The following is a 22,972-nucleotide window of genomic DNA, read 5'->3' on the forward strand; positions in this document are numbered from 1 at the left end:
ATCCTTGCCTCTACATTCGGGACAATGGCAAGACAAAAGTTCTTCTCCTGGTGTATGTTGATGATCTTCTGCTTGCATCAACCGCGATACGACCGAAATCGAGATGATCGAGAAGCGTCTCAATGCAGAGTTTGAACTGTCCAATCTCGGGGAAGTACGTCACTTTCTGGGGGTTGAAGTACGGCGTAACGGTGGCGTGTTTAAGATCAGTTTGGGCAACTACATCGACAGACTGCTGAAGTCCCACGGTATGGAAGAGGCAAAGCCTGCAAAGTCCCCCATGAACCTCGGATACCATAAACAGGCCGAATTTGGGAAACCATTTGACGATCCGACGAATTACCGCAGTCTTGTCGGTGCGTTACTCTACCTGGCCGTCGTAGCGAGACCGGATATTGCAGCTTCTGCTGCGATTTTGGGAAGGAGGTTTAGCGCACCAACTGAAGCAGATTGGACGGCTGCGAAGCGTGTGCTGCGGTTCCTGAAGAAGACAAAAGGCTGCTACCTGCAGTTAAGAGGAATCGCTGATCAGCCGCTTGTTGGGTTCTCCGATGCGGACTGGGCTGGCGATGCTGAAAGTCGCCGTTCTACTTCCGGAATGGTATTTCAATTCGGCGGCGGTACCATCTCGTGGGCAAGTCGTCGCCAATCATCCGTGACCCTTTCGTCCATGGAAGCCGAATACATCGCGCTCAGCGAAGCGTGCCAAGAAGCGCTATGGCTGCGACACTTACTTCGAGACTTCGGCGAACCCCAGGATCAACCGACGGTGGTGATGGAGGACAACCAGAGCTGTTTAGCATTCGTACGGTCGGAGAGAACAAATAGGCGCTCCAAGCACATAGACACCCGTGAGCGTTTCGTACAGGAGCTATGCGTCGAGAAGAAGATTGTTCTGCAGTACTGCTCAACCGATCGTATGGCTGCCGATATCATGACGAAACCCCTGGGTCCGCTGAAGCACCGTGAGTTCTGCGAACTGCTAGGGCTCAAGGAGGACTCCTGAAGAGATTCCACATTGAGGGGGAGTGTGGAATGGTGCATTGTGTATCTCTTCACTGTACCTTGCGCTGTTCTGCAGTCCTACCCCGTATATGCGTATCTGCCGTACGCATCATCTTCTTTGCGTATACTGCTGATTGACAGTTCTCGACATACTTCAGTTCTATCTAGACTATCGAACGGGCTAGTAATGTAATGCGTTTGTTTTAACTTTTTTCAATAAAGTGTCCGTGTTTTTATAACGTGATTTCGCGAGTTCCCCTGTATATTATCGTCTCCGAATTTCCGAGTACGTTGTATTCCACTGCGTTGGCCTCCGGACTCTGCTCGCCGTCAGCGACTAGGGGTGATTCAACAAATCGCTCCCATACAAACTTCAAACTGATTTTTAAATAGGTTCCCGGGCACCAAAATTCATGAAAATTTGGATTTCGGCTCAGTTTCGCATGCAGATTCAGAATACGGAATTATCTCAACACCGCTAAAGAAGCCAATTGTTAAATATTTTCTCAGCTTAAAATGCTTTCGTTAAGGTTGTCGTCACCAGGAACGCAAAGTACAATCATATTTTAAGCGTATTAGTAACTTTGCGAAATAATCAATTACTTTCTAAGGAAGCTATAGTGGATGATTTTTCCAACGTTGTCTTCAGCCTGTCCAAAATACATGAATTACCCTAAGGTTGAGCATGACGTTTAGTTTGTGGAGAAAAGCAGAGGAAGTGAAATTTCAAAGGAATTTGTGGAGGCGGGGGATTTGTTTTCAGAATTTCTCACGGTGAAAAAATGATGGCCGCTCAGCCAGTTTTGACATAATATAAGACAACCTTAGAATATATAAAAACCATGATTGTTGTCAAAGCGTGAATAGCAAAACAATCCAACTTTGAGAGTTCTATGCGGGAAGCCAAAATTGAGTAATTGACATTGTACCGTGCGAGTGCCGAGGCGAGTGCATAGTACCGAAGTACCCGTGCATGTGCATAGTACCGAAAGTTGAGTAATTTCAACTGGTGGTTGAGTAAAACGAACTTCGACTCTGGGTACTTTGTGTTGGAGTAGACGAGATAAGAGTCGAGACAGTCGAGAGATCACTCAGAGTATACACGGAATTACTATTATTTATGCATTTTGTATCCGCATCTCTCTCACTCTCTTTCTGTTTTCATGTTATCTGATGCTTGGCCTGGGTTGACGAAACACTTCTCTTCAATCCAGGCTAAACAGCAGATAGCATGAAAACAGAAATAGTGTGAGAGAGATGCGGATACAAAATGCATAAATAATAGGAATTACTTTAATTTCTGAGTGTAATCGATAGAGCACATTTTTCTGAGTATAACGTGACTTTTTTTGATTCCAATAGCTTTGTTTTAATGGTTAAAATAACAAAACAGTTTTAACACCGACGAACACGCAGAAAAATGGCGCTTGTTTAAAACAATAAAACGCATGGTTGATTTTCAAACTGAGAATTTACTTATTCCAAAGTTATATTTAATTGGGTTTTTAAATTAAGAAAAATGTATCGACTTTTTGATTTTATACGAAAGAGCACCTTTTTCTAAGTCACTATGATTTTTTTCAGATTTTAAGAACTTTATTTTGGTACCTAAAATTAATTTCAAAGAGATTTTTTGAAATCACCTTTTGACAGCTGGGTAAATGTTTGACAGCTCCACCCAGTACAAAATGCGACGAGGGGTGATTCGACAAATCGCTCCCATACAAACTTCAAATTGATTTTTAAATAGGATCCCGGGCACCAAAATTCATGAAAATTTGAATTGCGGCTCAGTTTTGCATGCAGATTCAGAATATGGAATTATCTCAACACAACTAAAGAAGCCAATAGGGTCCTAAAATTAAAGACGAAATCTCGCTTATATTGAATAATACGATCAAGCATGGTATTCTAATCGGAATTGTACTTTACTCGAACTTGAAAAACAAAAGAATAATGAGAAAATTCGAAATAAGTAAAATGGTAAATAGTTCTACTTTGACATTTGAGGTCAACCTTGTGTGACTGAGCTCGATATTTTTCGCACTGGGATTTCAAAAATGTTCCTATCTGACATACACGGTGAAAAAAATCACTCAAAGTATGTGTTATAAGCTAGGGACGAGACAGAAGGCTAAAAAAAATAAGAAAATATATATTTTCAACTACGGTTAATAAAAACGTCAAAAAATGAGTAAATATGTACTCTTGAAGCATATATTGTGGTTTAAAACAAGAATCCCGATAGGACTTTAGGAGCCTATTGTTTTCATTTAGAGTTTATCGATAAAAACAACCGATTACCATCATTTCATATAATGTCAAAAATTTCATTTCTACTTGGCAACAAGAAACTTAGCTTAAACTTGAAATCAGTTTGTCGCTATAGTAAACTGAAAAATCGGTTGATTTGAACTAGAATTTAATTGTGTTTACAATTTATTTTTCTGTGTGAACCGACGTGACAGTGGTGTTTCAAAAGTGTCCCCCCTTAATTTAACGGTCGACGAAGCGAAGCGAGTGAACACGCTAAGAAAAAGTTACTCTAAAATGAGTAAGATTCACACAAAACTGAGCTAAACTGGAACAGCTCAAAAAATGAGTAAATTGCATTTCCAGCGATAGCGCTGGCCCAAGTGCAAAAATTCAACTGGTTCAAGCCGTATAATATTATTCGCCTCATCAAGAATATTATACGATGTAAACTGATGAGATTTTCGCATTTGGGCCAGCGCTATCGCTGGAAATACAATTTACTCATTTTTTGAGCTGTTCCACTTTAGCTCAGTTTTGTGTGAATTTTCTGACCGTGAACGCTTCTGTCAAATCAGCGCAGACGCGAACCTTTTCCTATATGAACACACGGGGGTTAGGGGTCAAGCTATCAAATCAACGCGAATCGTTATAGAGGTGGCGGTAGTGTTCGGCTATTTTTCATCATGACATCGAGGACAACAAATTTGAATTATATTATTTACAGTTTCCCCACTTATCGAATGTGACGATTTGAATCCGACGTAGATGCAACCGTCGCCAGAGTCGTCGCAGCGTCGCAGCCAATCAGCAGGCGGGAGTCTGACGTTTTTCCGATCTCACTAACATAAACAGCAGCAGAGATGGTGCTTGATAGGTCTTTTCAGGTCCTTGTATGCCACTGTTTACAACACTCAGTGAAAAAAACTAACGAAATTCATCAAAATACCTTATGTGTTTTTGCTAAGTAAAACTTATGGATACCATAAGAATACCTTATGAAAATTGATCGTGCTGGCCATGACAAATTTCATAAGATAAACTTAAGAAAAGAACAAAAATATCTTCAAATGATGCAGACTGGAATCGAACTCTAGCGTTCTATACTTGTACTTCTATTGTATTCCCACACTCAATACATTAGAACGGCATGGACGCTAAGCATTCATTTTTACATTTATTCTCTCTCCATTTCTCTCACTCTTCGCTAGCCTAGGCCTACTCTTTGCTTTCCCTTCTGTCTACTTTCTTCCTAACCTGTCGTCGTGTCGAGTACTCTTACGTGCAAGTGCTGTTCATCCGGGACGGTGTGCGTGTGTGTGCGTGCTCAAGAGGTGGCCACCGGCGCAAAAGCGGGTACTACGGTGGGCCACCTGATTCGAAAAATTACGCTATCTACTTCATATAGCTTCGATAGCGGAAAAATGAGCCATGCGCATGGACTTATTCTATATCATGCATGATTAACTCACGGTTTGACTTTAGTTGCGTACGCTGGGAGGACTGCTTCCGGACATCAATTGAGGAAGAAGCGTTTGCAAGAGTTTTGGCGACCGATACCGAAGAAGTCCGCAGAGAGAAGGCCGTTAAACGTGAAGAATGGCTCCAGAGGGATCGGAAGTGCAAGTCGGCCATCGTGCATCGAATCGCTGAGAGTCATTTGGAGTACGTGAAGGATAAGGCCACCGTTAAGGACATGTGGGACATGCTTGTTACGTTTTAATTTATGTGCCAGTTGAACAACTCATCAATTGTAATAAAAACTAGTATTGTACTCGTAATTCTAAAAAAAAAAACAAGTTTTGTAATTGTTCCGCGCGCCGCCATTGGAAAACCCCTGTCATCATTCTATCATCAGCCCGATCGGCCGCGTGGTCTGGATACAACCACACTCACAGCGGTACGACGTCTACGATCAAACACCGATCGAGATCAGCCTGTATTGATCAAGAGATGAGTGACTCCTGCTACCTGATGATCACCTAGTGTGGCGGATACAGCATCGGTAATAGCAGTAATGATACGTTGCAACGCGTTAAATTGGGAGTAGGGAGAAAGAGCATGAGCACCATCGACGTGCTAGCCGGTCTCGGCGATCGCGATCGTCACTTGGAGGTAGCTCGGTGCCTCCAACGAGTGAGCATGTCGTTGGGGAGTTCAGTTCAAGCTGGACAAGGCAAGAGTTAACTTGAAAAATCCCGTTGTATACTACACTCGCACGGTACTGGCTACGAATATAGAAGATTGTGTGCTGAAGTGATTTGCCATAGTCCCCCAAGGATGGAATGGGACGTCGAGAACCCGTTCGCCAAACGGACAGTCGCTGCCCGAGGAAAGCTGGAGGAAAGGTCTTTGACAAAGTGGTGACCACGCGGTTAGATACGGGAAGTAGGGAAGTTGACGAAAACACGGAGAAGAATGTTAGAAGAGCCAAGAAGGTTGAATGGAGGGATCTGGATGCGCTTTTAGAGACTAGAAAAGTGTAATTAGAAGAGGAAATAAAAATGATTAAAAGCAGTTCTTGCCTTTAGCCTATTTTAGTAGAGAGCTTCACCCGAATTCGTAACATACTACGAAAGGTGTTTCAACGGAAAGGTTTCGGCAGCCAGATTTTCTTGCGACGGAAGCTGTTGATGATGGAGATGAGTGAAGGCGTTGGAATACAAAACCATTTCCTGGATTTTGACAAGCTGCTACGTGATATGAAGGCCAGCGGAGCGAAGATAGATGAGCAAGACGCAATGTGTTACCTCCTGTTGACGTTACCTTCTTCGTACGACGCGCTTGTTACGACATTGGACACTGTGGAACCGGATCGATTGACGCTGGAATTTGTGCGAACACGATTGCTGGATGAAGAAACGAGACGAGCGAACAAGAATGTGGGTGAAGCATCCGGAAGCTCGGAATCGGCGTTTGTGAGCAAGAAATGGAATTTCAAGTGCTACAACTGCGGAAAGATAGGCCATAAACGATCGGAATGCAAGGAGAAACCAACGGACGAAAGGAATCGCAATCACGTGAGTAGACCGAACCACCGGCGACCCAAGTTCTAAACCAGAGGCAAGGCGAATATCGGTGTGAAAATGGACATTGCGTTTTTAGCTACGTGTGATGAAGAAGCATTGATAGTTGGAAGCTCTGAAGATGGAATGCAGATTGACTGGTATTTTTCTTTCCTTCTGAACCATAGGGGGATAATCTGCTCAACAGACACCCTAACAGAAGGTTAGGGTAGTGTAGGTCTGACAGGCCGTCTTCTACAACAAAAGTAAAATCCAGGACTACTCTCTCCTCGTACCCACTAAACCATTCCTATGGTCGCCAAACCCTACGTCTCTCCGGAACCACCAAGAAGGTATTGCTTCAGAGAGGGGCTAGTGCACATCGCACCCACAAGGTTAGCTGCGTAGCCTGCAGCAACGAACATCGATGACTCGCTTTGGAGAGTCCATCACGGTAGCATGCTGGCGCTTAGCCAGTTTCCCGAGTGGTCCCCGCCACTTCCTTTGTCCTCGGAAGGCGGGCAGAGTCAACCCCGCCCGCGCTCTACTGCTGAGCGGACATCAAGATCTGATGCCAACATGCAACCCGATCTGACCTGCCCGCAAAGGAAGGGTATCACTACCCTTCAGGCCCTATCAGATGCATCCGTAGGTTGCTGACGGCAGGGTCTCCACCTGCCCCGACCCTTGCCGGGGACCCCTTTCCAACCGCGGGCTTGGATCCAACCCAGTAGACCGACGCCACGACAGCACCGCTACCGGGACTTCCTCTCCGCGGCCACTTAATCGCTGTAAGGGTCGATCTCGACCGCAGGGCACCGGTATGACCTATGAAGCCGACTCCGAACCCCTGGACCACCTCTTGTACTGCATCTGGACTAGCCATTCTCCGAGTCCACGCGCCACCTCCTCTGTAGCTCCCAGACGATGTGGGTAATAGCCGTTGAAACGGCGTTCCAGCCAAACTCATCCCTACACATCCTCTGGACCAAGTTGTCCGGAGTTGTGTCCTCTCCGCATGTGGCAAGCATGCGGTCACGCATTGTGCGAAAACGCGGGCACACGAAGAAAAACGTGTTCCGCCGTTTCCTCTAAACCATTGCACACTGGGCATTCGGGAGAATCCGCATGCCCGAAACGGTGTAGATACTGTCGGAAGCAACCATGACTTGTAAGGACCTGTGTCAGGTGGAATGTAACTTCCCCATGGCGCCTATTAATCCAACTATCTACCCTCGGTATCAACCTATGGGTCCACCTTCCTTTGGTGGAACTGTCCCACGCGCGCTGCCATTTGACCATAGAGGCCATCCTGACAGTCCTGCGTATGCCTCTTGTGCCGCGCATTTCGAAGCACTCCATGTCCTCACTGATAAGAATGCTGATAGGCACCATACCAGTAATGACGCAGAGAGCGTCGTGTGACACGGTACGGTACGCGCTTGCAACCCTCAGGCACATAAGCCTGTAAGTACTTTCCAGCTTCCGTCGGTAGCATTTAGTACTTAGCGCGGTGCCCCACGCCGGGCCGCCATACCTAAGTATGGACGTAGCAACACTAGCCAGAAGCTTGCGCTTACTGGCGTACACCGCAGAGCTATTGGACATCATCCGGGACAGTGCCGCAATAGCTGTGGAGGCTCTTTTACAGGCATAATCGACGTGGCTACCGAAGGTAAGCTTATCGTCGATCATCACGCCCAAGTGTTTGACGGAGCGCTTTGACAGGATAGTACACTCTCCTACACTGATCTCCGTCTGCTGCTCCGACTTCAGGTTGTTAACAACCGTCACCTCTGTCTTGTGGTGAGCCAGCTCCAGTTTCCTGGACCGCATCCACGCCTCCACAACCTTGATCGAGTGATTGGTAGTCAACTTTACCTCCTCGATCGTTTCACCGTAGACTTCGAGCGTAATGTCGTCGGCAAATCCAACAATCACCACTCCCACTGGATACTCTAACCACAGACAAACAGACGTAACACTCTGATGATTCCCATCGTACATCAATTGAACGGTCTATTTAAAAATTTGATAGTTGGCCAACTGACCATCCGTGGCGCTCGCATCGTTTTTGCTCGAGTTTGACGTTTGCTCACTACCGCCATCTAGTTGATGGTCGGCCAAACTCAGTCCTTTTAGCATTGGGCGAACATGTTGCCGTGACTATGATGTGAATCGAAAAATGTTCGAAGTGTTACGTCTGTTTGTCTGTGCTCTAACTATTGTGACGGCCGAGGAAAAGTACTCACAATAGTTTTACTTATTTAATCACTTTATTAATTGGAAAAATAACAATTTTCTTCAGCGCCGTGTGCGCTCATCGTGATGGCGAAAAGTACAGTTCTCGTTCTACCAGATCGCGAGCAAGGGTAACAAAGTTTATATAATTCAAGGTATGCGCAATCATGGTATATCGATGTAGGTGTAAAAGAAAAGTAGCAAGGTTTATATAATGCAAGATATAACACTTCTCCCCCATGTTAAAAGAAATTACGCTTAACAATCATAAAAACTACAAATTCAATCTATGGGGAGGTTTAATAATGCGAGATGATCGTCGCAGCGGTGTCGTAGACTCCAAAACGGCTGATCGACTATCCTTGGTGGACGTCGAACGCTCCGGGCTGGAAGGAAGCGTAGACGTCGTGACCGCATTACGTTTGGAAACCACCGGTGTCGTACCAGCAGCCTCTCCTTCTGGAATAGCGGCAGCGGGAACCGCTGCAGCCGCAGCAGGATCCACTGCAGGAACAGCGGATGTGGTTGGCTCGTACCGTTCAATGAACTCCTCCTCCCTTGGAGTGTCCACCGAAACGTCTTGTAGATCGGCGCCCACACCGACTATGTGGTCAATGTGGCGCTCCCAGATTCGCCCATCGTCGAGACGTACAGCATATCGCAGCTTACCCAGCTTCTCGGCTATTCTTCCAAACTTCCACTTATCTTTGGACAGGAAATCTCGAACACGAACTCTGTCACCATCCAAGAATTGGCGCACGACAATGTCCGCCTTGCTTGAAGTTTCGTTTTTCGGTAGTAGCAGGTCGAGCCTCGATCGAATCTGTCGACCGAACACGAGCATTGATGGTGACTTTCCTGTTGACGGGTGAATCATTTTGCGGTATGTGAGCAGGATGTTACACAACTCCAGGTTCAGCTGAGACTTGGTGCACTTTAACGCCTTCAACTTCTGTTTGATGGTTTGAACGTACCGCTCCGCTTGACCATTCGTTGCTGGATGGTACGGAGCACCCATCTTGTGCACTACACCGTTTGTCTTCAGGAACTGTTGAAAACCCTCCGATGTAAATTGGACGCCATGGTCGCTCACCAGAACTGAGGGAATGCCAAACTTGCTGAAGATCTCGCGACACATATTGACGGTACTTTCGGCCGTGATGGACCTGCATATCTGGACCTCTGGCCACTTGCTGTAGGCGTCCACGTAGATGAAGAAGTAGGTATCCAAATAGGGACCAGCAAAGTCGACATGAACCCTCTGAAAAGGGGCTGTTGGTGTTTCCCAGCAATGAAGGTTCATCTTCGCCGGCTCGGCACGTACCGACTGGCAGTCGGCACAGTTGGCTACCATATCCTCTATATCCCGGTCCAAACCAGGCCACCAGCAGTATCCTCTTGCCAGCGACTTCGTACGGGTTGTTCCGAAGTGAGTAGAATGCAATTCCTCCAGAACGCGTTTCTGGAGAGGGGCAGGCACGTACACTCGAATTCCTCGAAGCAAGCATCCTTTTTGAAGGGCGAACTCGTGTTGTTCCACACCGAAACGATCCTTCGCTTCCACCGATTGACCGTGCTTGATTCCTTGGATTAATTTCTGCACTGTATGATCCTCAGCAGTAACTTGGCCCAACTCAGCAGCCGTCAACGGTAGAGTGTCGATTTGACTCAGCTCCACAGCATCAGATTCTTCAATCTCGTTCTCAGGATCAGAAATATCCAGCGGAAATCTCGACATGGAATCAGCATTCGCGTGGTTGGCAGATTTGCGGAACCGGATTTCATAATCGAAGCTTTGCAAATACGTAGCGTAGTGTTGCATCCGTAACGCAGACATGACCGCCCAGTAAACCAGTAATCGTATAAGATGTTGCATAAGACGATAAAGTGGAGGCCATATGCGTGCATGCCTCAATTTAGGCGCATGTAAAATGTACGCATATCGCCTCCACTTTAACATCTTATGCAACATCTTATACGATTACTGGTTGACTGGGCGGCAACCCTTTGTGCTCCCCGAAGATCTTTGAGATAGCCTGGTTGTCGGTAAGCAAGGTGAATCTTCGGCCGTAGAGGTATTGGAAGAATTTCTTCACTCCAAATATGACAGCATACGCCTCCTTGTCCACCTGCATGTACTTCTGCTGCACTCGACTAAAAGTTTGGGACGCGAACTGAATTGGACGTTCAGTACCGTCCGGATACACGTGGCTTAGTACCGCCCCTACTCCGTAGGGCGAAGCGTCCGTTGCAAGCAGAAGAGGTAACTCGGCTGAGTAATGGGCGAGGCAGTCGTCGGATTGCACTAATTCCTTCACCTTCCTAAAGGAATCCTCGCATTGCTTGGTCCATCTGAACGGCACGTCGCTTTTAAGCAAGTTGTTTAGAGGATACAGCACCGTGCTCAGGTTCTGGAAGAACCGTCCGTAATAGTTAACAAATCCGACGAACGACCGAACCTCATCGACGTCCTTCGGTCTGGGCATGTCCTGGATCGCTTGCACCTTCTGTTGAATCTTGTGGATGCCGTCCTTATCAATCGAGTATCCGCAGTACTCAATGTTGTCCACAAAGAATTCGCACTTCTCCTTGTTGACTCGTATTCCGCATTCATTAAGACGCCGAAGTACCTACTCCAGTCGACGCAAGTGTACTTCATCATTCTCACCCGTTATTTTAATATCGTCCAAGAAAACACTTACCCCTTCAATTCCCTGCAAAATGACTTCCATTTGTCGCTGCCAGATTGCTGGGGCTGATGCGACACCGTACATCAGTCTGTTCGGACGATAGAGACCGCGATGTGTAGACAGCGTGAGCAGTTCCCGATCTTCTGGTGCCACTTCGAGTTGCAGGTACGCTTGGACGAGATCAATCTTGCTGAACTTCTTTCCTCCAGCCAGCGACGCGAACAGTTCGTCCACGGTAGGCAGTGGATGCTTGTCCACCACAAGATTTGGGTTCACGGTCTGCTTGTAGTCTCTGTAAATCCTTACCCGGTTCTGCGACTTCTTAACGGGAACAATCGGTGTTGCCCAGTTACTGGAGTTAACTTTCGTCAGTACGCCCTCAGCAACTAGCTTTTCCAGCTCGTCTTCAACTGTCTTCACCATGCTGAATGGTATTTTCCGTGCCTTCAGAAGCACCGGTCGCGCATTCTTCTTCAGTGGTAGGTTAGCTTGAACGTTGGAAATCCTTCCGATCGAGGAGTCGAATACCTTCGGATACCTCTCGAGCAACGCCTTTAAAGCGGCATCGCGGCCCGGGGAAGCAGTAGCAGCAATCGTATTAACAACACTCGGTCCTTGGAACACGCAATTCCAATCCACTGACATCACTTTCAGCCACTCGCGACCGAGTAACGGATGCTTCCCGGAATTCACCACGTACAACGGTAATTTCATCCCGTTACCACCGAATTCAACACTCGCGTCGAGGATACCAAGCACATCGATGCTGGTATTGCAGTAGCTAACCAAGTCCGTATCGCACTTACGCAACCGCGCGGCCGGAAAGAGTCTGTTCTTGTCCTCCGCACTGATGATACTGACCGGCGAACCCGTATCAACCTCGAACCTTACGCACTTGTCATTCACGGAAACATCCAGCAGAAACTTTTTGCAACGCGACGACGATTCGACCGTGCAAACTTCACGCACTTCTACACTCTCGGCGCATTGACTGCTGCCGGTTTGGTCCACGTAGTTCGTTTGCACCGGATTAGATTTGTTCGTCGATCGCGAATCAGACTTCGCCGCGGCCGATTTCTTCAAGCAAACCTTCGCGAGATGTCCGGTCAATTTACAGTACGAGCACACAGTTTGTTTATGTTTGCACGCATTCGCGAAGTGCGATTTGTCGCCGCAACGAAAGCAACCTACCTGCCTGGACGAGCCACCTTCGATCTCGGCGCCCTCCTTCAGTGAAAGCTCCATGCTCACGGCAATTTCGCGAGCATCCTGCAGCGTAAGTTGTCGCTTTTCCAGTAGCCGGCTCCGAATATCATTGCGCTTGATCCCGAACACTAGCTGGTTTCGCAATGCCGTGTCGAGATACGCGCCGAAATTGCACGTAACAGCAATCCTCCGCAGGGCCACTAGGTACTCGTCCACCGTTTCGTCGGCGGATGCCGCATCTTTATCGCCCTGGCGGCGACACTTGAAGCGAAAATTTTCGCTGATTTCCAGTGGCTGGGGGCTGAAGAAATCGTTCAACGTTGCAACGATGTCCTGGTACGTCTTCGTGCGGGGGGAATCCGGGGCAACCTTGTCGCAGATGACATCATAGGTTTCGGACCCCATGTAATGCAGAAGAAAGTGCTTTTTCATCTGCTCATCCGCTACTCCGTAGATGTGGAAAGCGGTCTCGAGACGTTCCACCCAGCGCATCCATTTTAACTTACGTTTGTCGAACGATTCTATCGCGAACGTCGGTGGGGGCAGAACAGCCGGAGCTCCAGCAGCCCCCGCAGCAGCACCAGCACCGCCAGCCGGAATTCCACCGGGATTCGCCATCCTCCGTCGCCAGAACTATTGTGACGGCCGAGGAAAAGTACTCACAATAGTTTTACTTATTTAATCACTTTATTAATTGGAAAAATAACAATTTTCTTCAGCGCCGTGTGCGCTCATCGTGATGGCGAAAAGTACAGTTCTCGTTCTACCAGATCGCGAGCAAGGGTAACAAAGTTTATATAATTCAAGGTATGCGCAATCATGGTATATCGATGTAGGTGTAAAAGAAAAGTAGCAAGGTTTATATAATGCAAGATATAACACTAACCTCAACACCTCGTCGTACATGACATTCCATAACACCGGACCCAGGATGGAACCTTGCGGGACTCCTGAGGTTATGTGAAAGCACTTCCGACCCACCTCCGTGTCGTAGACTAGTACACGATTCTGAAAGTAACTTCCGAGAATCTTGTACAGGTACTCCGGTATCCCCAGACGCAAGAGCGCATCGGCAATAGCAGACCAGCTGGGGCTATTAAACGCATTCCTTACATCCAGAGTCACTACCGCGCAAAAGCGAATTCCCCTCCTCTTAGGCTCGAGTGCTTTCTCGGCGGTTTTTGTAACCGACAAGATAGCGTCTACGGTGGACCTCCCCTTCCGGAAGCCGTACTGGTTACTCGAAAGACCATTTTCGCCCGCGGTGAACCGCAACATTCTATTGAGGATGATCTTTTCGAGCACCTTCCCCGCCGTGTCAATCAAGCATATTGGTCTATATGCCGACGGGTGGTTTCCCCGCCTTTGGCAATAGTACCAGGCTCTGCCTCTTCCAAGCTTCTGGGAAAACTCCCTCGTCCAGGCATTTCTGCATAGCAGACCTGAACATCTCGAGAGCCTCTGCAATAGCTACTTTTAAGGCCAGGTTTGGAACTCCGTCCGGACGTGGGGCCTTACCTACGCTAAGGGACTTAGCAATCCCCGCAAGTTCCACATCGGTGACCCTCTCCTCATCGCCAGCCCCAGTCCCCGGCTGTCCTACGAAAGGAGGCCAAGGACTAGGATCATGACGCGGAAAAAGTCCTCCAATGATCCCCTCCAACATCTCTGGAGATTGCTCTGTAGGAGCCATCACCCCTCTCGTCTTGGCCATAACGATCCTGTAAGCGTCACCCCACGGGTTCGTATTGGCACTCTGACAGAGACCCTCGAAGCAGGCCTTTTTGCTTGCTGTTATCTCGGTCTTGAGCGCGGATTTTGCAGCGGCGAACACCACCCGCCGTTCGTTTCGCTCTTCCTCTGATCGTGCTCGCTGCATCCGCCGCCTAGCCCGTAGGCAGGCGCGGCGAAGGTCCGCAATCGCGTCGGTCCACCAGTAAGCCGGTGGCCTCCCATTTCTAGGGTGGACTCGCCTAGGCATGGTCGCATCACACGCACGTGAGAGAACCGCTACCAGCTCGTCACCGTCTAAACCGATTAAGTTTCGCTCACGGCGGAGCGCTTCCCTAAATACCTCTTCGTCGAAGTATGATGTCTTCCACCTACGAGGGCTTGGCCTTGGCCTAGCCGCCTCTTCTTCTATCCGCTGTCTGCTGTTGTTGTAGTCGATACTGTAGCGAACCGCCAGGTGGTCGCTGTGAGTGTAGCCATCATCTACTCTCCAGTTCGAACTACTTGTTAAGCCAGGACTACAAAAGGCCACGTCAATAATTGACTCCGCTCCGTTTCGACTATAGGTACTCTTGGTACCGACGTTAGCCAAGTCGACATCTAAGATGGCCAGTGTTTCTAGCAGGATCTGACCCCGCTGGTTCGTGAAACGGCTTCCCCATTCCACGGCCCAGGCATTAAAGTCGCCCGCTATTACCACCGGCCTTCGCCCTGTTAGCACGGTCGTTAATCGGTCCAGCATTTGCGTGAACTGCCACCGCGGAGGCGCATAACAGCTGCAGAAGAAGACCCCGTTTACTTTGGCGACCACGAAGCCCTCATAGGTAGTAGACACCAACTCCTGAACGGGATATTTACCCGTCGTCCATATCGCCGCCATTTTTCTGGTCCCATCCGAGGCCCAGTTGCCGTTGCCGGCGGGTACTCGGTATGGGTCCGATATGATGGTGATATCCGTTTCCCACTCAGAAACTGCCTGACAAAGCAGTTGCTGAGCCGCCTCACAGTGGTTCAGGTTCAGCTGCGTTACCTGCACTGTGATTTGTTGTTCACTGCGGCTTTCTTGAAGGCCGGGCACCTTGGACCACCCATCGGATGTCTGTTGTTCGAGGATTTCCCGGTACAGATCATGCAGATGGGCGAACTCGTGCAGCTTTGGGCCTTATGACCTTCAGCGCCGCATCGCCTGCACAGTTTGCGCCTGTCGGGGCCTTTGCAGTCCCACGACTTGTGTCCTGGTTCCAGACACCTAAAGCAAACCTCTGGTGGCTCGTGGAATGTCAGAGGACATACGCACCAGCCCACCTTTATCCGCCCTACTTTAACGGACTTTTTAACGTCCGCCACAGGTAGCTGAACCAGAGCTATCTGTGTCCCTGCTGGCCCCTTCCGCAGTCTGACGGCTGTGGCGGCCACCTGAACATCGCACTGTTGCCGCAGTGCCGTGACGAGCTCTCCCGCTTCGGTGATCTCGTCTAGGTCTTTGACCTTCAGAGTCGCCTCATGCGTAAGAGCCCTCACCTCCACTCCATCACCAAGGACCTCTTCTGCCAGCCTCTTGTAGGCGGCGCCCTTGTGATCCTTCTCGCGCTTAAGCTCCAAGATCATTTCGCCCGTACGAGTACGTCTGATACTGCGTACGTCGGCTCCAAGACCCTCAAGCTTGGCGTCGCACCTCATCGCCTTCAAGACGTCCGAGTATTTCGACTGTTCAGTCTTGATGACGAGCGCGTCACCTTTCTCGCGCTTGGCACGTACCCTCCTGCGCCTTGGCTTGGCGTCCTGCTCTTCTACCGGCGGATTCTTCCTCTTCTTCTTCTTCCACTCTACCTTTGTCCAAGGAGGGTCCTCTCCTTGGATCGCCCTGCTCTGTGGCTGCTGAGGGCCCACCAATGGTCGCAACCCCTTGTTCCCATCGTTCCGGGACGGGAACCCTGGCTGGGATCCGACTTTCCGGCATTATTACCGACTTTCGGGGTTATTATACGCCTGGCCTTGCGGGCGCCGCCAGACAGCTCCTCACCTGACGGCTACCTCGCCCGCTTCTGCGAATGCTTGTCACGTTTGTCACGAGCATTCGCTTCCACTCTCTTCGGACTACCTGCGAAGAAGAAGGCCTCCGTTTGGGTAAACTTCGGCACTTTCTCATTTGCAGGCTCCGCTGCTGCAACAGTCAGCAACGCGAGTGCCGCGTGCTCCTGCTTGGCATCGTCGATCGACGCCCTAAGTCGAAGCAAGGCCGTTTTCAGGTCCTTGCTTATGTTCGACTTAGTGGACGCAAAGTCGATGATTTTGCCAAGCTGCTGCTCAACCACCTCTATTGCGGACCGTCCTTTGGATTCTCGGTTGACGGCCCTCAACAACCACGCTCCGTCCATAACCTCCACCGGCTGGCTTGCCGGGAAGTGGACTGGAGCACCCACGCTTGAGCTGCGTACGCAATTCCCAGCGCCTATCTCCTCACTTCTCCTTGTCGGAGATCTCATCAACCCGCTTCTTGCGAAGGGGTTGATCCCACCACTACTTCCACCTAGATATTGATTTTGTTTATTTGACTTCATGATTAAATCCCACGAGTAGCACGGGAAAGAACGTCCACCACGCCAGAGCCCTGCATTAACGCGGTAAGGGACAGCTTACTGTGGGGGGGGGGGGTGCCCAGTAGTATGGGACACGCTTGTATGGAAAAAATGAATCCTCGCTCCAGTCGACTTTTTAGATCCCATTTAGGTCCCATATGAACTGTACAAAATTTCAGAGCAATCGGTGAAACTATAATTTAGCGCAAGCGGTTCAAAGTTTACATAGGATTTACTATGGGAAAAGTTATACTTTCAAACAAAAAATCCCAGAAGTCGCCCATTGTCTCCTTAATTCAAATCGATCAATGCTTCTTGTCGAAAAATCATTTATGAAACTTTCCTTCGAAGACCGCAAAACAATTGGATGCTTGTGGAAAAAGTTATTGATTTACATATTACCGATTAGTGATCCAACGACCGGCTTTTTGTTTTGTTTTATCAGCAGCACTGCTGTTGCCGTTGTCGCATGGGGTGGCGGGAGGCATCACCACCCCCAGAAACAGCAGCAACCAAGGTAGCAGCTACAGTGCTGCTAATAAAATAAAACAAATAGCCGGTCGTTGGATCACTAATCGGTAATAAATCAATAACTTTTTCCACAAGCATCCAATTGTTTTGCGGTCTTCGAAGGAAAGTTTCATAAATGATTTTTCTACAAGAAGCATTGATCGATTTGAATTAAGGAGACAAGGGGCGACCTCTGGGATTTTTTATCTGAAAGTGTAACTTTTCCCATAGTAAATCCTATGAAAACTTTGCACCGCTTGCGCTAAATTATAGTTTCACCGATTGCGCTGAAATTTTGCACAGTTCATATGGGACCTAAATGGAATCAAAAAAGTCGACTGGAGCGAGAATTTGATGTTTGTCCCATACTAGTGCCCAGGTACCCCACAGGCTCCGTTAAAGATCGAGCATCTTTTTCACCCCCTCGATCACTCATTCCTCAGCACGGGTCGCTTGACACCTTGAATTGGGGTTAGTAGTCCTATTCTTAGCCGGCGACTACGCGGCTGACTCGCAAGCGGGGGGGTGCGCCAGGCCCCAGGACTTTCGTCCCTGCTGCCCAGATTGACTGGTATGTAGGGTAACGGTTGAATTTTGGACCCCTAGAGGACATTAGTTTGAATTTAAGTCAAAATCAAACAGATTCAGAGGGTATTTACACATGATGATGATGTTAGTATGTTCGGAAAAGCCTCCACTGTCCGCTAAAAATACCCACAAGGTCATTTCTGGCTGCAAATTTGATGAGAATAACTGATTTTTGAAGCATCAGTTGTCACTGTTATGGACACTCCAATATAATTTGGACCCTCTTCAGTATATATTTTGGACACCCGGTGTTTAAACTCGTTTGAAACTATTTTGGAATAATTTTCCGCTTGAACATGCTGGATCACTTCCTAATTACTTGATTGACAAAGGCTGATTAGACGAACTTTGCGAATTTAATGCGCTAGAATGATAAACGTTTTTGTTTACATCTGCAAGTTTCCTCAGCACCGCAATCTTTATTTGTAAACATGATGCGACACTCGCACGGATGACGAGATTTACAAAAAATAATTTCAAGGCAAATAAGGATATTTCCAGTGAGGAAATGTTTGCTGCCCGTGCAGAGCAATGTTATTTAGCGAATGATTCTAAAAATTTCCGTCATTTCATCATTAAACCTGTGTAAGTTGTGATAATACGACCCAGGGGGTCCAAAATATATGGGGGTCCAAATTATATTGGTTACCCTAGACTCCGTTGCGTCGAACCATATGCTGAACTCGGAAGCGTACTTTGAAGAGCTGCATAAACTACCGGAAACCGTTCGAATTGCTGTAGCCAAAAGTGGAGAATCGATGGAAACGAATCTGGCCGGAACCGTGAGAGCTGAAATGTTGGTTGACGGAAAGCGACTGAGAGCTGTTATGGATAATGTGCTGTATGTTCCCAAGCTGAGCTGCAATCTATTTTGTGTAAGAAGAGTGGAGCAAGAAGGCATAAAAATTACTTTCGTCAACGGAAAGGTCCTGATCGAGAGGAATGATCAAGTTGTTGCGACGGGCACGAGAGGAAGATCGTTGTACAAGCTGGACGTCCATCTGCGGAATCGCGAGCACAATGCAATGGTGGCGAAAAATGAACTCTGGCACAGGCGCTTTGGACACGTTGGTGAAGCAAATCTCCGTAAGCTTGTAACGGGTATACATATGTAGTTTGTTCATTTAGTGTTTTTTCGTAAACTTCTACAAAATAATCTCCTTAATTATTAATAAAATGTTGAACCAGTCTAAAAGATTGGAATCGCCTTTCTGCATGAACTTTCAGTAGAACTCACGAGTAGCACCTCTTAAGACGGACAGTTAAATGAGTTCCACCATAGCCAACACGCACATGTGACCTGCAGGCCCAAAAGGCATAGTGCTAACATTTTTCGCAAAATTGCGCGCTCGGTGCTGTGCATTGACCCCCCTATAACTGCATTCAAAGAACATTGAACTTAGCCGAATGGGTCAACTTTCTCTTGGGTCGGAGATATAGACGAGTCGTATGACGAAAGATTTTCGATGCAGACCACCCTCCTCCCCCTGACCTTGAATATTTCGCGAGCGTTGAGACGAAGATATCTGCGATATTTTTCTCGGGAAATATTTCAGATTTGATGGAAGATAATTGCATTTCGCGACTTATCTGAGGCATCTAGGACTTTGATCGATCACTTCGTTCTGGCTAGTGGAAGAGGCAGGAGTGATTGAATTCAAGTTTCGCGCCGTGACGTGTGTTTAAAGGTAGTCTTTGTTAGCATACTTTGTCTTCATATAACTTATTAAGTCTATCCCATTAGCTAGTAATGCTGTTAAGTCTTGTGCAAAGTTGTCGAGAAGAAGGAGATTGTGCGTTGGATTACCCGGATAAAAAATTACCATTCATTACATGGTAAATATTATTAACATATGACTGGTTTTATTGTTCACAATAAAACACATAGTAGATATATTGTTACTTTTTACAATAGAAATCAAGCCCATATAGTTCGTACAATAAGTGAACATTAGCTTTATTAGTGACTAATTGATTCGATTGTTTTTCAATAGTCCTGTGTAGTTTCCATTCACAATATAGCTGAGAGCCACCATCGGTCGACGATCTTTCTTCATGTTCATTCTAATGGGCATCCCATATTCATCTTTGGTCAAACTCCTCCATCTCGATTTAAGTAAAATAATTATATCAGGTTCTGTTCCCGTTCGAGTTTTTCATCATTACGCAAATGTAATTTATGATAAACTCCAGGTATCTGCAAGAAATAAGTAATATGATTGGACATACCTTATCCGAGCCAAGTTACTGCATAAACACTTTTGTGACATAATTCTCAGCGTACTCTAGGAGTGTTAATTGCATTTAAACTCCATCAATCTTATCCAGTGCTCTGAATTCTTAGCAGTAATAGTTCCGAATAATCTTTTTTGTTATTTCATCGCCTTTCATTGTTCACATTTTAAGCTGGATTGTCTTCTCCTTTTTCCAATTGTCATTTGGATTTTCCTCAACATGTTTTGAAGTCATCTCACTCTTTCCTGAAAACTGTACAAAGGTATTATTTTGCCTTCTCTGGACCAACGCAGTGTTAGTGCGTTGTCCATTAAGGACTTTGTTTTCTACCTTCTCCGAGCCAAAACGCTGTTAACGTTTTGCTCGTTAAGGATTTTTTAGTGCCTTCCTCGTCCAACGCGTTGCTAGCGCGTTGTCCGTTAAGGACTTGGATAATTTCTCTTGCCTTCTCCGAGCCAACACGTTGCCAGCGAGTTGCTCGTTAAGGACTTTGATACAACTTTGCCTTCTCCGGACCAACGAGTTGGCAGCACGTTGTCCGTTAAGGTCTTTGATATGTCTACAAGAGCAGTCCAATCTACCACAAGTCCTATAATAATTTAAAGTTACTATCAGTAAAAATAAATTTAAGTTGTTTTTATACAGTTGCAAAAGTGCCTGCAAAGTTCTCATGGACTTTTTATTAAAAAATAGTTTATTTCTCAATTACACTTAAAAACAATTCGTAACAAAAAATAACAATAAATATTATTGTTGCTTGGATCATGTTTGTATAATCAAATACAAAATCACTTGACATATTTTTTTTATAGTTTTCGTTTTAAATTTGAGTACAGTAGATGTTTCGGTTATCGAATGTTATTCGCTAAAACTTCAACGCCTGACAGACGTCAAGCCGTGTTGGCAGAAGAAGCTCTCAATGAATACCTGAGGAAGTACTTATAGAAAACTAGCTGAAAAGCAGGTTTTAGCCAAGTGAGGACGTTACGACAAGAAAAAGATGAACAATGATTTTTCTAATGTTTTCCAATAAATTAAAGGAATCTAGTAAATAGTAAACTACCATTGATAACAATACAAATACAATTTGTTTAATGGGGTCAATTGAACCGATGTTAAAATAAACATGCAATAATATTTGATGTTATGTACACAGATTTCGCCTTTGAAAAACCAAAGAATTCATATTTCTCGGTAACATTTTTCTTCAGCATTTACAGATACTAATGGCCGCATGAATTGTGAACGATTTATGGTATGGATCATACGACCTGAGGTCTGACTTGTGATATTTGGCAGTTATTTGAAAAGATTGATGATAGATCTTATCAACAGCTGCCAAGCAACACATACCAGACAGACATCAGAGTGTTTAACTCTTATCATAAAATAAACATATCATTCTGGCGGCCGTAAGTGCTTGTAAATGCTGGATATAAATGTTAGCGGGAAATATAAATTCTATGGATTTTCAAAAGCGAAAACTGCTTACAAATAACAACAAATATTATTGTATTTTTATTGTAACAACGATTCATTTGACGCCATTCAATTAATTGTATTTGTATTGTAAGAACAATTAAAAAACATTAAGATATATTGTTTTCATTTGAAAATTGCCCTAAAATTGTCTCATAAAAACACAATACATTCTATTGTTTTTCGCGAAAAAGTGTATGAAAATTTTATCAAAATTTTATGGTTAAGATACATAACGACCACCCTTTTTTATTGTAAAAGTACCATTTACCATTCGCCGAATGGTACAGAACAATAGGGGTGATGGTGAGTGTACCGTGTAAATTACAATACGTTTAATGGTGAATATTTTTCGAAAAAATGGTGCTGTAACAATAAAATGTATCGTATTTTTATGATATTTTTATCAGGGTAGTTTTGTGCAGGTAAACCGTGAAATTTGCGTGTATTTTATGTGTGTTAATTTGGTCGTCGTATGACACCACGTGCTCCCCAACTAGGTCTGTGGCCGTCTTAATTACCGAACACGTCACCCCCCCCCCAGCTTAGATCGCTTCTGACCCCACCGTCAGCTACGAGGTTTTTCCCGGAGGTGCGGAAACCGGAAGAGGGCCTGCGTCCGTCAAATCGCGCCCTAGGCTTAGGTAGAAGACACCCAAGTTCACCAGCAAATTGCGCCAACCGTCGAAAGGTTCATCGGCGGCGCAGCGTCGGCCGCCCCCGTCGTCCAACACACAGACCGGAGGTTTAGGGTAATTCATGTATTTTGGACAGGCTGAGGACAGCGTTAGAAAAATTGTCCCGTAGCTTCCTTAGAAAGGAATTGATTATTTTGAATATTTAATATTACGCTTATACACGCTCAGAAAACCGTTCTGATAAACGTGAACAAACAAACGCAAATATGAGAACAAGCAAATATACACCGTGAACTGGAACTAGTTCCAGCTTTCAATATGGGCGTTCTAGAAAACGTGAAATCTAGTTCACGGTGTGCATTTCTTATTGTTGTTATCGTTGCTATGCATAGTTCACGTTTGTTCCCGTTGCCGTGACTGAGAGTTCACGTATATCGGAACGGATTTTTTTGCGTGTAATATGATTGTACTTTGCGTTACTGGTGATAAAACGCTTAACGAACGTATTTTAAGCTTAGAAAATCACAATTTCCAATCGCCTGTTAGAATTACATTTTGGACACCGAATATATGTTTTGGATACCCTCAGGTATATATAATTTGGACAGGGCAATTATCTCCTTGTTTAGCCATGAATACTGTTTTATAATGAAAGTAGCATAAATTAACAAATATTTTCTTCCAAATAATCAAATTTCTCCGCTTTAACAGGCATCTTTTTTGATAACTATTACAGTTTTTGTTAAAATCGAGGAAATATCACCAGAACTACATAATACGCCTCCAAGTATGCAATCGCACAGCATTCCCAT

At 46.2% G+C, this 22,972-nt stretch overlaps 2 protein-coding genes across 2 annotated transcripts; both read right to left on the reverse strand.

Annotated features, from left to right (window-relative positions):
- Window positions 1-8,778: 8,778 nt before the first annotated feature.
- Window positions 8,779-10,341, reverse strand: LOC134291655 (uncharacterized protein K02A2.6-like). Its single transcript, XM_062859678.1, has one exon. The coding sequence runs from the start codon at window positions 10,339-10,341 to the stop codon at window positions 8,779-8,781; it is 1,563 nt and encodes a 520-aa protein (XP_062715662.1).
- A 136-nt stretch (window positions 10,342-10,477) lies between these two features.
- LOC134291657 (uncharacterized protein K02A2.6-like) lies at window positions 10,478-13,018 on the reverse strand. Its single transcript, XM_062859683.1, has 2 exons — window positions 11,207-13,018; window positions 10,478-11,134 (listed from the first exon to the last, which is right to left on the reverse strand). Exons 1-2 carry the CDS (start codon window positions 13,016-13,018, stop codon window positions 10,478-10,480), a joined length of 2,469 nt encoding a protein of 822 aa, XP_062715667.1.
- Between the last annotated feature and the right edge of the window lie 9,954 nt (window positions 13,019-22,972).

Source organism: Aedes albopictus, chromosome 1 (assembly GCF_035046485.1).
Source record: "Aedes albopictus strain Foshan chromosome 1, AalbF5, whole genome shotgun sequence".
Classification (NCBI taxonomy): Eukaryota; Metazoa; Arthropoda; class Insecta; order Diptera; family Culicidae; genus Aedes; species Aedes albopictus.

Excerpts from the sequence above, each read along its gene's own strand:
- LOC134291655 (XM_062859678.1), bottom strand. The coding sequence starts at position 10,341 with ATGTCTGCGTTACGGATGCAACACTACGCTACGTATTTGCAAAGCTTC.
- LOC134291657 (XM_062859683.1), bottom strand. The coding sequence starts at position 13,018 with ATGGCGAATCCCGGTGGAATTCCGGCTGGCGGTGCTGGTGCTGCTGCG. Across the intron at positions 11,135-11,206 it reads TTTTGCAGGGAATTGAAGGG|GTACTTCGGCGTCTTAATGA; the intron begins GTAAGTGTTTTC and ends CGACTGGAGTAG.